Source organism: Salvelinus alpinus, chromosome 22 (genome assembly GCF_045679555.1).
Source record: "Salvelinus alpinus chromosome 22, SLU_Salpinus.1, whole genome shotgun sequence".
Classification (NCBI taxonomy): Eukaryota; Metazoa; Chordata; class Actinopteri; order Salmoniformes; family Salmonidae; genus Salvelinus; species Salvelinus alpinus.
Window position 1 is genome coordinate 13,534,585 of NC_092107.1, and position 14,782 is coordinate 13,549,366.

At 45.1% G+C, this 14,782-nt stretch overlaps 1 protein-coding gene across 2 annotated transcripts in view; it reads right to left on the bottom strand.

The window, feature by feature from the left end:
* Nucleotides 1-14,782, bottom strand: part of LOC139549751 (immunoglobulin superfamily member 11-like) — a 114,958-nt gene that overhangs the window by 19,828 nt on the left and 80,348 nt on the right. For both annotated transcript variants that reach the window (XM_071360490.1, XM_071360489.1), the window contains one exon: nt 1,008-1,171. In XM_071360490.1, the coding sequence (XP_071216591.1) occupies nt 1,008-1,171 (164 nt within the window). The remainder of the gene's footprint in view (nt 1-1,007; nt 1,172-14,782) is intronic.

Here is a 14,782-nt window from a genome sequence, read left to right on the forward strand (position 1 = left end):
GCATTTTTGGCACACCCAGTTTTATCATTGGAATGTGATACAAAACGAGGCAACAGTGTGCTTTAGGACCATGCGGACGCCCCCGAGCGGTCGGGTAGGCTGTTTGGACTGTTTATTTGACTGGTTAAATATATACATATAATTATGTCCCCTCCACTTCTAAAACCAAAGTTACACCCCTGTTATTACTTATCATCGTGTGTGTGCATGTGTGTGTGGTGTGTGTCCACGCATGTGTGTGCTTGTCTGCCTGATTGTGTGAGTGTGTGTGTGCGTGGTCCCACTCATCCGTGTGTTTATCTGAGTGCGTGTGTGCCTGTGTGTGTGGCGAGAACAGCTGCTCCAGGTTAATTAGTGCATAAGATTATTATGTTATGTGGATGAGGTTAAACGTGTTGGAGGCAGGTGAGGTTGTGATGCCTGCAGCTGCAGATGAGAGGAAATCAGACCGAATCAAAGGGCCAGGAGAAACCTGCGTGCTTTGTTTCATGGCCTTACAACACAACAGCGACCTTCTTTGGGCATACAGGAGCAGCCGCTTATATCCGGTTCTGGCTCGGCTATAGATAAAGTCTGCACATGCTTCATGTTCACAGGGACTAGTCTGGTGTGCCAGGCATGTGCTGTATGTACCGTACGCCACGCTCCAAACACTACAATACCCGGGTGGCCTGGCACAGATGCATGCTGTGTGATTGTTGTCCTGAGTGACTCATATGGGTCCCATGGGAAAACAGTACAGTATATTCACAAATCCTCATTGAGGTGACCAGTCTGGCGTGTCAATAAAGTTGTGTTGAGAGATTTTGTTGGTTAGGGAGGGAGCGTAGGTGTATGGAACTGTGGAGAAGGATGTGATGGTGGTGTATGGGCTGGTAACCTTGCCTGAGTCCTGAAGACGTTTTAACTTTCTACAGCTGATGCCTAGACTTTAGCTCAGAGGGATAACATGGTTTTGAGGCACACAGACTACGCAGATCACATAAACATGTTTAGAGGAGGTTTACCTGTTCGGGCTGGTTGGCATTGGACAGCGGGATGACCATCCAGATAATGTTGAGGTTGTTGAGGGCAGCGCTGGTGGAGAAGGAGCAGGACAAAATGGCCGCCTGGCCGCGGGCTACCTGGATGCTGCTCTGGGTCACTGTGACATCCAATGCCCTCACACTCACTACAGAGAAAAACATACAGAGAGATTTAGTGGGTGGATAGAAACATTTCTGTAAAAATGTACTGTGGCATTTCCTGTATCTGAAATATTTAACAGCAAGTCATACTCGAAAACATTTAAATGCTTTTGTTTTGATATAGCCTAAAATGAAGGTTAACTAATTTAGACTAGAGATCACTGAGATCCCTGCTCTTGGAGTTATTGGTGAATCATGGGCAGAAAGTACTTCAGTCACTCCATAAGTCCAATAATTGTTTCTCAAATCTCCTTTGATTGAAGAGAAAAGTTCCAGCATAATGTACCTCTAAATGGATATGCAGTATATTTCAAACCGAAAGGTCACGTTTAATCTAATGGCACAACGTTGTACCCAACCCTATCTCAACATTTCCATTTGCACAGCAAAACAAACACAATGTAATATCAAAGCTACTCTTTTAAAATGTTCTCCACAGCTAAACAAACATCCAAGTCTATTTTGAAATATCACATAAAATATGTACAAACTAAATATATACAAGAAAAGCAGGAATACTAATGACTATATCATGTGTACTTTTGCCAACCCTCTATAGGCCACCAACTTTCTATCTATACGAACGGTAGGATCGGTTTGCTATCATCCCAAATGAACCAATCGGTATCCTGTTTAGCTGTCATGAAATAGATAGATGGGGGGGGAGGATGTACAACAACCTATTTCTGGAGCCGCTAAACATATTAAAGCCTCAATTGAGTTACATCCTACCGTAAAATGTATCTGTCTATGTTCAAGGCCCGGTGGGAGTAATCTTATCTGGACATAGTGAGGAACACAATGCCCATAATCAACTTAAAGAAATTGGGCATGTCCTGAGTCCTTGTCTACCATAATGCAGGATGATGATGCTGACATAAACCAATTGTATAGGTATGCATGTAGCCAGCTGCCACGTTATTATCACTGACACATTGCTCCTTCCTTGTCTGACTAAAATCACTTCCTACGCGTTGTTCCTCTGGCAAGCACACTTCAGCCCGGAGCCCAAGCTCCAGAAGGAGAGAAACACGAGAATCTCAGTGAGCACGTCTTGAGAGACAGTGTACCACACAGGCTAGCAACAGAGTTTAAAGGCTCATTGCAGTAAAAAGTGATTTTCCTTTGTTTTGTATCATATAGTACATCTGCTGAAACTAACACTGTAAAAGTGTGAAAAAATTGTAGCAGAGTTATTTCCTGATCATTTCTGGTTGAAAAGATCCTCTACACAGGACGTTATAATCAGCAGGTTTTCATGTACTGTAAGGATTTTTGCTTGCCTGGTGCCATCACCAGGCAGTATATAGACCAGTAACAAAGAGTTCCAAACCTCTCTGCCAGTAACAGCTAGTTTTCAAATTTCCCCTCCCCACTCACACCAGTTCCAGCAAAAGTTCTGCTTGAGAAATTATTTTTGTTATATATTTTTAAATTTTTGACCATTTTAAGGGAAAACTATTAGAAAAAGGTACTAAATTGTTACCCAGAAATTATTTGATATTTAGATCAAAAAGCCTGCATTGGGCCTTTAACTTCTTACGGGTACGTGGGATGGTAGCGTCCCACCTGGCCAACATCCAGTGAAATTGCAGAGTGCGAAATTCAAAAATACTAAATTCAAATATTTAACATTCTTGGAAATATATGTGTTATACATCAAAATAAAGCTTAACTTCTTGTTAATCCAGCCGCCGTATCAGATTTCAAAAAGGCTTTACCGCGAAAGCAAACCATGCGATTATCTGAGGACAGCACCCTGCATACAAACACATGAAAATCATATTTCAACCAGGCAGGTGTGACACAAAAGTCAGAATTAGCGATATAAAAAATGACTTACCTTTGATGATCTTCTTCTGTTGGCACTACAAAAGGTCCCAGTTACATCACAAATGGTCCTTTTGTTCAATAATGTCTTTCTTTATATCCTTAAAAACTCAGTTTAGCTGGCGCGCTTCAGTTAATAATCCACTCAGTTTCCCTCCATCAAAATGCATACAAAATGAATCCCAAACGTTACTAATAAACTTTTCCAAACAAGTCAAACAACGTTTATAATCAAACCTTAGGTATCCTAATACGCAAATAAACGATCAAATTTAAGACAGAGAATAGTATGTTCATTACGGAGATAAATAAGAAAGAACGCGCTTTCCTCCACGCGCTTGGTAACACTACAGCCAAAATGGGAGCCACCTAGAAAAACTAAAATTTCTGGATAATTTTTCCAAAAACCAGCTTGAAACTCTTTCTAAAGACTGTTGACATCTAGTGGAAGCCCTAGGAACTGCAATTTAGGAGGACTTGGGCTTATAATTATAGTACTAGCCATTGAAAATAGTGGTAAGCTGAATTCTTTTGGGGGGGGGGATGGTTTGTCCTCTGAGTTTCGCCTGCCATATCAGTTCTGTTATACTCACGGACATAATTTTAACAGTTTTAGAAACTTTAGAGTGTTTTCTATCTAAATCTACCAATTATATGCATATCCTAGCTTCTGGGCCTGCATAACAGGCAGTTTACTTTGGGCACGCTTTTCATCCGGATGTCAAAATACTGCCCCCTACCCCAGAGAGGTTAAACCCAATGGAATAGAGACTAAAGCATTAAAGGTAGGCCTGGTTGAAACACTTCTCTGCGATATTACAAACTATATTAAGATGTTGTGGCTACTGCCACTCAATTGCTCTCAAGCTTTGCTTCTACTTTACAATGTGGCTGTCAGGCTATTATTGTCTTTCAGGTCGAATCTGAGAAAGTTTATAAAATAATCTAAAAAAGTCACTGTCATTAATTTTAAAGGTCAGTCTATTCATATCTAATACTGAGAAACTCCAATGATTTGTTTCTAAATCAATCTCTACATTGATCTCAGATTAGTGAGAAATTAAGGAAGTTAATACAACAAGAAAGGAATATAAATTAATATAACACAGGCTATGTATGGCCTTAGGTGACTGTGATCCATCCTTGACCTCAGGAGATTTTTTCAAAGCCATGGAGGTCCCATTTCAATGGAACAACTCAAACCTCTGAACCCAAACAACCAAATCTGGATTCTAGTAGAATTTGTTTTCTTTCAAATACTTTAGCTGCACTTAGTGAGCTAGCCTGGCGCATGGTATCCAATTGGTAATTACAGTCTTGTCTCATCGCTGCAACTCTCGTACGGACTCGAGAGAGGCAAAGCTCGAGAGTCGTGCATCCTCTGAAACACAACCCAGCCAAGCCGCACTGCTTCTTGACACAATGCCCGCTTAACCCGGAATCCAGCCGCACCAATGTGTCAGAGGAAACACCATACACCTGGTGACCATGTCAGCGGTGCATTGCGCACTCGGTCCGCCACAGGAGTCGCTAGTGCACGATTGGACAAGAACATCCCTGCCAGCCAAACCCTCCCCTAACCCGGACGACGCTGGGCCAATTGTGCACCGCCCCATGGGTCTCCCGGTCGCGGCTGCCTGAGACAGAGCCTGGACTCGAACCAGGATCTCTAGTGACACAGCTAGCACTGTGATGCAGTGCCTTTTAGACCACTGCGCCACTCGTGAGGCCGAACATACATTTTGAATACTTTCTCAGCCCTATAATAAGTGTATTCTATAACGTAGATAAAGCAGTCCAAAGAAAGAAAACCAGTCACGCGAGAAGAAAAAGGACCTTGAGGCAAAATGGAAGACACAAGCGCTTATCTTTTCCAAACTCCTCCAAGGCTGCACCTTTCTGCCCCGAACAGCTGGAGTCTCATTTTCAAAACACTGGATTATGGGGACAAGTGCTCAAGAGCCTAAGCCCTCATGACTGCAGAATGCACCACACTCAAATCTTACTGCCTGGAGAGATGTATGCACATGGCCTGGCCATCCCTTGGGAACACACAAAGCATTGGGGAAATTGAGTGACATTTGAGTTGCTAGATAGACATTATCTAACACCAAAGGAAGGCAAAGTGATCGGCTGGCATGCCTGATAGTGTTGCAGTGCTTAACCTGTTGATGGAAAAGTGAAAATGGCCATGTCCAGGACTGTTAAATGGTATACCCAAACTTGTGAGTACTTAATGGTGGATAATGGACTACTAAAAGTACTTAGTGATGTATCTTAAAATGTAATGGGCTGATGAGGAGTCAGAACAGCCCCAGCATACCAGCCAGAATCCACTCCCACACCCATTCCCCCGCCATCCTTAGATAAGAGGCCTCAAGGAGAAATGTACAGTACCACCTGAAAAAATGTTAATTTATGGTTTGTCAATGGATTCCTGTAGGCCCATTTTTATTAAACCCTCATAAGGTCACCAGAATGTGAATGTTTGTTTGAAAAACTACATGAATAATCAGTTGACCACTTCACATGTTTTAGTTTTTTCATGTATCTCTTTTCTGTGAGAGAGAGCTGCACCAGCCCTACTTTATTTTTTATTTAACCTTTATTTAACTTGGCAAGTCGGTTAAGAACAAATTCTTATTTACAATGACGGCCTACACCGGCCAAATCCGGAAGACGCTGGGCCAGTTATGCGCCGCCCTACGGGACTCCCAATCACGGCCGGTTGTGATACTTGGCAAAAATTGGTTGAATCAGCATTGTTTCCATGTCATTTAAACAACAAAAAGTACATGTGATGACGTTGAATCAACTTTGAAAACTGATTGGAAATCGCAAAAAGTCATCAACATAAGAGAATTTCGTCTTTTTTTTAACCTAAATCCACTGACACGGTGACATTTTTTGTTGATTTCACGTCAGCTGACAACTCTACCAAAACTAGACATTTAAGGGACGTCTGTACGCAGTGGGGAAGCTCTGAAAAATGAAATGCTCATGCATAAATAAAGTGTCCACAGAAAGAGTAAGGGAACCGTCCTTTGATGAAAAAATATTGGTGTAGATATTGAACTGCTCAAACCAAGTCTTGTAGTTTGGAGTTGAACCACTCACGCTTGAGTGCTAAGTACTGTACATGGATGTGCTCCCCCTCTCTCGGCTTGTGTAGGACAGTGTGTAATGCTAATGAGCTAAATGTCACACCCATTTTGTTTACCCCACTCGTCCCATGACTTTTTAATAGACATCCTGTCTTCCATTCCACTGCTGAAGCCCCGGAGCCAGCCTGGAAGGATGTGGAGTACACTACTACTACCGCTAACAGGGCTTTACTATGCACTACCCCTCTTCTCTGGGGGCCGACTGTACTGTACAGTATATATGTGCATTCACTGACAGTGGGAGTGAGGCTGTGTTTGTGTTCCTAGGGAACTCTAATGGAAAAAGTCACCTTAGGCAGTCCTAAAAGAGCCTGCAGCGGACATCTCGCTTAAAACAGATTCCTCTTTTCATCCAGGAGCCGAGTGTTAAGAATTCCTGTTTATTAATGCATGGGAGCCATACCACTGAGAGGAGATCTGTCTCTCTCTCTCTCTTACACACACACAGTGGTTAAATGATGTGAGAATATCCTGCTGAGATCAAAAAAATCCACAAGGAGTCATTGGATCAGAGTTGATTAAGACATGACAACCGTCTTCTATTGTGAGCCAGTGCCCTTGATGCCTATAGGAAGCCTGCTATGCTACAAATGAGCATAGGGGGTGGAAGTGAAAACACGTCATTTTATCTCTTTCTCGCTCTGTGTACAGCTCTCCATGCCATCACAGTAGCACCTCTGCCATGGGCGAGTCAGCCTCACTCTAAATTCCTCTCTCCCAGCCAGCTCATTTGCATCACAGGCCCGTGCTTTTATTCATGGGTTTCTTTTATTCATGTTGCTACTTTCATTTCTGTTTCCAACAGATGCCCTGATGCTCTGATCTACTGCTGCTGTACCATCACTGGGTGGCCTGAGGCTAAAACAAACACCGCACTCGAGGATGGTGGAAAGATCTGACCTCATCACTCAGCTGGGTCACTACGGAAACATAGTCCCTTTCTTATTCATCTATGAAAAATAGTCTCTTTTGGGATTTCTTTACCAGCACCCAAAAATGAGTGCTATTCTAATGCTCTTGAAAGGAAGGAAAGCTGATGTGATGTGAATGGCACCACGTTGCTTGTGTTGGGTACATCCCTGCTTCCCCAATCTCTTCTCACATAAACACCATTCTGAATTCATACACACTCCCAGTGGCCTTGCCATGACTGTTGAACCTCTGGACAGCAACAGAATGACAGGAACCAGACCAAAGAGTTCCCAAAGACAAAAAAAGTCAGTAGGAGGCAGATACATGGACCCACACACACACACACACACACACACACACACACACACACACACACACACACACACACACACACACAAAGGGTTATTTGTCCCTGGCCTTGTTGGGGCCCAGGGGCTTCACAGTGCGGTGCTTTCACAGAGAGGGCCTGTGATCTGTGAGGGCCCCGCGAGGCCCTACCGTGTGAAACTCAGGTGGTAGCTGGGCCCAGCTGCTTCTTGGCACCTTACAAATGACTCCGCTCAAAGCGTCGCAGAGGGGGGGGGGGGTTGGGGAACAAGCGTTCTCGGAAATTGCACTCCTCTAACAAGCAACAATGTTTGCTTTGTCTCTGCTTTAGCTGACATCTTTCAAGCTCACTTTTTAACTTGCTAACCTTTAAGATGTCCTCTATATCAAGGAACTTCTCCATGAATGGACCATGACTACCCATCTCGTCTCTGATTTTGAAACCTGTGAATTCCTCATCATAGAATCCCTCATTGGACTCAACAGTACAGTGGCATAAATGTTTGACATGAACAAAAAACAATTATAAACAGTGTTCTAAAAGCTGTTTCTGAGGAACATGCAGCTCCTTGCATGATGTGTGGAACAGAACAGCGGAGGGATGAGACTCGAGTCGCTCACTCTGAAGCCACCTGAGGGACTACATTAAAGAAACAAATTCATATTTTATCAAGGTGCCCCCATAGCTTCTGCACACAACCTTGGCTGGGCTGGTGCAAAACAACGGGGCTTAGCCTAGTGTCTTCAGTCTGCCCTGCACAACGTCAATGCTGATTGGCTGGGGAATTCAGCTGGTCACCGGATGATGTCAGCTGTCTGCCAGAACTTTTCACATGACTGTCCAGGCCTAATCCAGCTGGCCCCCTCTTCCCGCTATGCCCAGCCCAATGAAAGAACCATAAACCCTCTCCTTTCTCCCCTTCACCCTCCCCCGCCCGGCCCCAGCCCGCGTGACCTCCAGCCCGCGTGACCCCCAGCCACAGCCACCCCTCTCACCAGCCCACACATGCTGAAGCAGCCTGCTCAACATAACTTCAGCTAATACACTGCTACTAATAACTTTGGCTAATACACTGCTACTGTAAACACTGCCACTGCAGTGTACTACTACTACTACTACTACTACTACTACTACTACTAGTACTACTACTACTACTACTACTACTACTTCTACTACTACTATTATTCAGCACCAACTGACCAACCAGTCTTTAACACAGACACACCGCTCCACCTACACTGAAAGTAGCCCGCCCCACAGTAGCCCACACACTACTGTGCTAGCCCTCACAGGGCTGAGAAGGCTATCTTCCCCAGTCTCCACACAGGTCAGAGAGAGTGGTGGTTGGTGAGAAAGTGCTAGTAGCCATGCACAGGATGGCACTGAAGCATCACTGCAGTTAAAAGTAGCCTTCTAGTGCAGGGCTCGGCCATGATGTCCCCTTTCACTGATATTATTGACAATCAGTGACAAGAGGGGCTTTTGTGAGAGATGTTGTTTATGTGTAAACACAGGCCCGGGTGGAACGAGACAGAGCTCTCTGTAAACTGTCTCTATCTCAGGGGACTGCATCCAGCCATCCACTCTGTCCTGGTCTTTCTCAGCACTCCAGACCGGTGAGACTGTGAACACAAGAGCCTTGCAGCGAAGGACAGTGAGTGACCAGCGACAGTGAGTGGAGCAGAACATTAAAGTAGGCCAGGGCCCCTCATGCCCGGATTAACCCCAACTAGCTAGTGCTGGAAGAGAAGACTGCTAAAGCTGCAGACAGATGGCTTGGTCTCCCGCACATGCAGCCTGGCCAAAGAATGTCTGTGGCTTTACACACACAGCAGTAGGCTAGTGCTATTTAGCACCACTGTTAACACAGGGAGCGCAGTTTGGACAGAGCACAGCCACAAATTGTCTGTGTGCATGAGCATTATTGCCTTGACTATGTTGCCTTTGTGCAGTAGTGCAGTGTACAGGTTTTAACACTATAGGACCACCACATTTGTCCCCAAACTTCAGCCTCACCTGCAGAAGACAAACAGGGTAGAGTAATACATACTGCAATACAACTAATACATACAACATATAACCAACAGGCCTACATACAACCACTGGATCAGAATAGTGAGGCAACCCAACAAAAGAAAAACAAATGTGTTGTTGTCATGTGCTCCTGGGTCTCTAGAGGCAATGCTTGAATAAGCACAGCATTATCCTCGCAGCTAGCAGTGGTCAGCACGGCTTTCGCGTCATCCGTGACGTGCCTAAAGTAGCTCCGTCTCCTCCTCCAATGGCTGGTCGGTATAGGGACTTCCCCATTCTTTGTACTGCTACAGAGACAGACAGACAGTATCCCTGCCAAGCCAACCACTCCAGGACTGGGGCTGCTGCCATTGGGTACTGATAGGGCCTCCCCTCCACACTGTCTATCTGCAGGACAGGACAGGTAAGCCGCTTCTCCTCGCCTCTCGGCCTGGCATGCCCTCACATCACCTGCAGATAAGGGGCTATTCCAGGAACGACCTCCTTCCTTGCTGTGGCTGCAGGTAAACCCTCCCTCCCTCCCTTTCTGGCTGGCCTCCATACTGCCTGTAGATAATAGCCTCTCCTGTAAAATACCTATTGGCTCTCCCTCTCACTGCCTGCCGATAAAGAGCTCTGCCTGCCTGGGCTGGCCAAGCATCACAGCAATGGCTGTCTGTCTGCAGGTGAGTTGGTCAGTAGTGCTCAAGTCGTCAGGGCCAACAGTATTTATCAGCGTCTTACTTTAACTCGTCGATGAACTCAATCTCAACCTCAACTCCTACTTATTCTATGCGTTGTAATAGCACATTCATGGACTAATCATAGCCTAGCATGCATGATGAAATTGTTTGCTTTCACTTCCATGACAGGTAAACCGCTAGTGATCTAGCTACCGTACGCCTAAAGCAATGGCATGAAATACATGAGTAAGACAAGAGGAAACTACTTTAGAAGTCAGGAGGAGTAGCAATCTTCTCCCCAGGCTCTGTCAAATGGGGAAAATGTCAGTGATTGTTAGACTGAGCCTCTAAATACACTGGATGTAAAAAGCAGGACAGAGGGGAGAAGTGGGGGAGAAAATGCCTGTACTGAAGGTTGTAGCTTTTCATTTTTTTTACAGAGAAAGAGAAGTTGACTGAGTGACAGAGAAATTGACAGCGAGGGTAGAAAAGAGGCTGAGTGCGTACTTTACAGGACAAGATCAGTGTCAATCAGAGGAGAGTCAAAGGAATGAAAAGTGCACAGGGACTGTTGATCAGACAAGGGCAACGCCACCAACCAAAGGATCTGACAATGGACATTTAATCCCAACGGTCATCACTATTCAACCCCAGAAAGGAAATCACCGGCCCTGTTCAGATACTAGTACAATGCCTTCTCCCTTCATTCGTTCATTGTGGTAACAACCACTCGTCTGACTTGACTGAACTAGTCAAAGTCATTTGGTATTGTAGTAACCTCGCTCAGTTAAGTCAGATCAGTGGTCATTACAAGGTAGGTAGCTGAGAAAGCAGAAGGCTGACTGCGTCTCTGACTGCCCTCTAGTCCTCTGAGTTGACAGGCATAGCCAAACACACGACCCCTGTGACCTTCGTCCACAGCAGGTCAAATGTACAGAGGGCAAAGGTCATGAGAACCAATGGACAACTGGTCCCACTGAATAGAGAAATCCTGATGATAAATAACCATGCAATGCAATGTTCTTGTTTGGGCATTTCCTGTAAAGCTATTTTAATAATCTCATTTAGATTGCGCTATGCTAGTGGTCTAGCATCAGACAATGGATGTGATCTGGTTTAGTTCTGATGAAATCTGGTCAAAAATAACCTCCCCAAAAATAGTATATAGGATGGGCAGTAGTTCTTATGAAATCCCAAAATAATTAAATTAAGCATCAAGGTTCCAGGTTGATTTGCCGTATTCTGAACGCACTACAGCAGAGAGGAAGGAAACAAGCCACACGGTTATGTGAGTAATAAGTGTTTCCTTGGTTGGTAGACCAATTGGCAGTATATATTTCTATATACACATACACAATACCCCATAATGACAGTGAAAACAGGTTTTTTGAAATGTTTTCAAATGGACAGATTATTTTCAAAAGCTCTACACACCCACACTCCCCACCACTGTTTCGCAAAAAAAACTGAGGGATGGGGCTGGAGAAATGTAACCACTCTCAAATTCATAGACAGAGCTATGGATGCAAGTACTGTCCATCCATGATATCAAATGTATAGTTCAAACCATATGTTGAGGCTATACAGTGTTTGTTTACATTTACTTTGTTTACAAACATTGGAGTGAATCAAGCTTCACAAGATGGTGCCGACAGAGATGGTCGCCTCGCTTCGAGTCCTATGCAGTATATTGTTTTTTTATGTATTATTTCTTACATTGTTACTCCAGGAAATCTTAAGTCTTATTACATACAGCTGGGAAGAACTATTGGATATAAGAGCAAAGTCAACTTACCAACATTATGACCAGGAGCTTCTGGTCAGGCTCCATAGACATGCACATCGCCCACCACTCCCGAGTATACCACTCGCCAATGTCCAGTATATTGACAAGGTAGACACAATTCGAGCAAGGGTTGCCTTCTAGAGAGACATCAGATATGTTGTCGGAATCGGTTCGGCGACCGGGCTTCTCCATGCATCGTGCCGACAGAGATAAACATCTCTCTGGGAAGACGAAGAGCGGGGGTCAACGCTTCATGATTAACGACTCATGGTGTAATCATAACAACATACAGGAATTCAAGTCCTTCTGCTCAACCAACTGAGAATTCCTGATAATCAAATGTCGGCCATATTACCTCCAAAGAGAATTCTCGTCAGTTATCGTCACAGCTGTCTTCATTCCCCCTCAAGCAGACACCACGACGGTCCTCATGGAACTTCACTGGACTCTATGTAAACTGGAAACCATATATCCTGAGGCTGCATTTATTGTAGCTGAGGATTTTAACAAAGCAAATTTGAGAACAAGGCTACCTAAATTCTATCAGCATATTGATTGTAGTACTCGCGGGGGTAATACACTCGATCCCTGCTATTCTAACTTCCGCGATGCATACAAAGCCCTCCCCCGCTCTCCCTTCGGCAAATCTGACCACGCCGCCATCTTGCTCCTACCGTCTTATAGGCAGAAACTCAAACAGGATGTACCAGTGACTAGAACCATTCAATGCTGGTCTGACCAATCGGAATCCACGCTTCAAGATTGTTTTGATCACACGGACTGGGATATGTTCTGGTCAGCCTCAGAGAACAACATCAATCTATACGCTGACTCGGTGAGTGAGTTCATAAGAAAGTACATTGGAGATGTTGTACCCACTGTGACTATTAAAACCTACCCTAACCAGAAACTGTGGACGGATGGTGGCATTCGTGCAAAACTGAAAGTGCGAATCACTACATTTAACCATGGAAAGAGGTCTGGGAATATGGCTGAAAATAAACCGTCTAGTTATTCCCACCTCAAGGCAAAGAAACAAGCTTAATGCCGGTACAGGGACAAAGGAGTCGCAATTCAACGGCTCAGACACGAGACATATGTGGCAGGGTCTACAGGAAATCACGGACTACAAAAAGAAAACCAGCCATGTCACGGACACCAACGTCACGTTTCCAGACGAACTAAACACCTTCTTTGTTCGCTCTGAGGATAATTCTGTGCCACCGTCGCGTCCCGCTATCAAGGTCTGCGCCCCCCTTTTCCATGTCCAACTTGAGTAAAACATTTAAATGTGTTAATCCTCGCAAGGCTGCTGGCCCAGATGGCATCCCTAGCTGCGTCCTCAGAGCATACGCAGACCAGCTGGCGTGTGTGGTGTGTTTACGGACATATTCAATCACTCCCTATCCCAGTCTGCTCTCCCCACATGCTTCAAGATGGCCACCATTGTTCCTGTACCAAAGAAGGCAAAGATAACTGAACTAAATGACTACCGCCCCGTAGCACTCACTTCTGTCATCATGAAGTGCTTTGAGAGACTAGTCAAGGATCATATAGCCTCCACCTTACCGGCCACTCTAGACCCACTTCAGTTTGTATACCACTCAAACAGGTCCACAGACAATGCAATCGCCATCACACTGCACACTGCCCTATCCCATCTGGACAAGAGGAATACCTATGTAAGAATGCTGTTCATTGACTACAGCTCAGCATTCAACACCATAGTACCCTCCAAGCTCATCATCAGGCTGGAGGCCCTGGGTCTCAACCCCGCCCTGTGCAATTGGGTCCTGGACTTTCTGACGGGCCGCCCCCAGGTGGTGAAAGTAGGAAACAACATCTCCACTTCGCTGACTCTCAACAACGGGGCCCCACAAGGGTGCGTGCTCAGCCCCCTCCTATACTCCCTGTTCACCCACGACTGTGTGGCCATGCACGCCTCCAACTCAATCTTCAAGTTTGCAGATGACACAACAGTAGTGGGCTTGATTATCAAAAACGACGAGACAGCCTACAGGGAGGAGGTGAGGGCACTCGGAGTGTGGTGTCAGGAAAGCAACCTCTCAATGTCAACAAAACAAAAGAGATGATCGTGGACTTCAGGAAACAGCAGAGGGAGAACCCCCCTATCCACATCGAAGGGACAGCCGTGGAGAAGGTGGACAGTTTTAAGCTCCTCGGCGTACACATCACAGACAAACTGAAATGGTCCACCCACACAGACAGTGTGGTGAAGAAGGCGCAACAGCGCCTCTTCAACCTCAGGAAGCTGAAGAAATTTGGCTTGTCACCCAAAACCCTGACAAACTTTTACAGATGTACAATCGAGAGCATCCTGTCGGGCTGTATCACAACCTGGTACGGCAACTGCACCGCCCTCAACCGCAAGGCTCTCCAGAGGGTGGTGTGCAGACCGCATCACCAGGGGCAAATTACCTGCCCTCCATGACACATACAGCACCCGATGTCACAGGAAGGCCAAAAAGATCATCAATGACAACAACCACCCGAGCCACTGCCTGTACACACCATCAAGAAGGCGAGGTCAGTACAGGTGCATCAAAGCTGGGACCGAAAGACTGAAAAACAGCTCCTATCAAGGCCATCAGACTGCTAAATAGCAATCACTAACTCAGAGAGGCTGCTGCCTACACTGAGACCCAATCACTGGCCACTTTAATAAATTGATCACTAGTAACTTTAAACAATGCCACTTTAAATAATGCCACTTTAATAATGTTTACATATCTTACGTTACTCATATCATAGGTATATACTGTATTTTATACCATCTATTGCACCTTGCCAATGCCGCTCGGCCATCGCTCATCCATATGTTTACATGTACATACTCTCATTCACCCCTTTAGATTTGT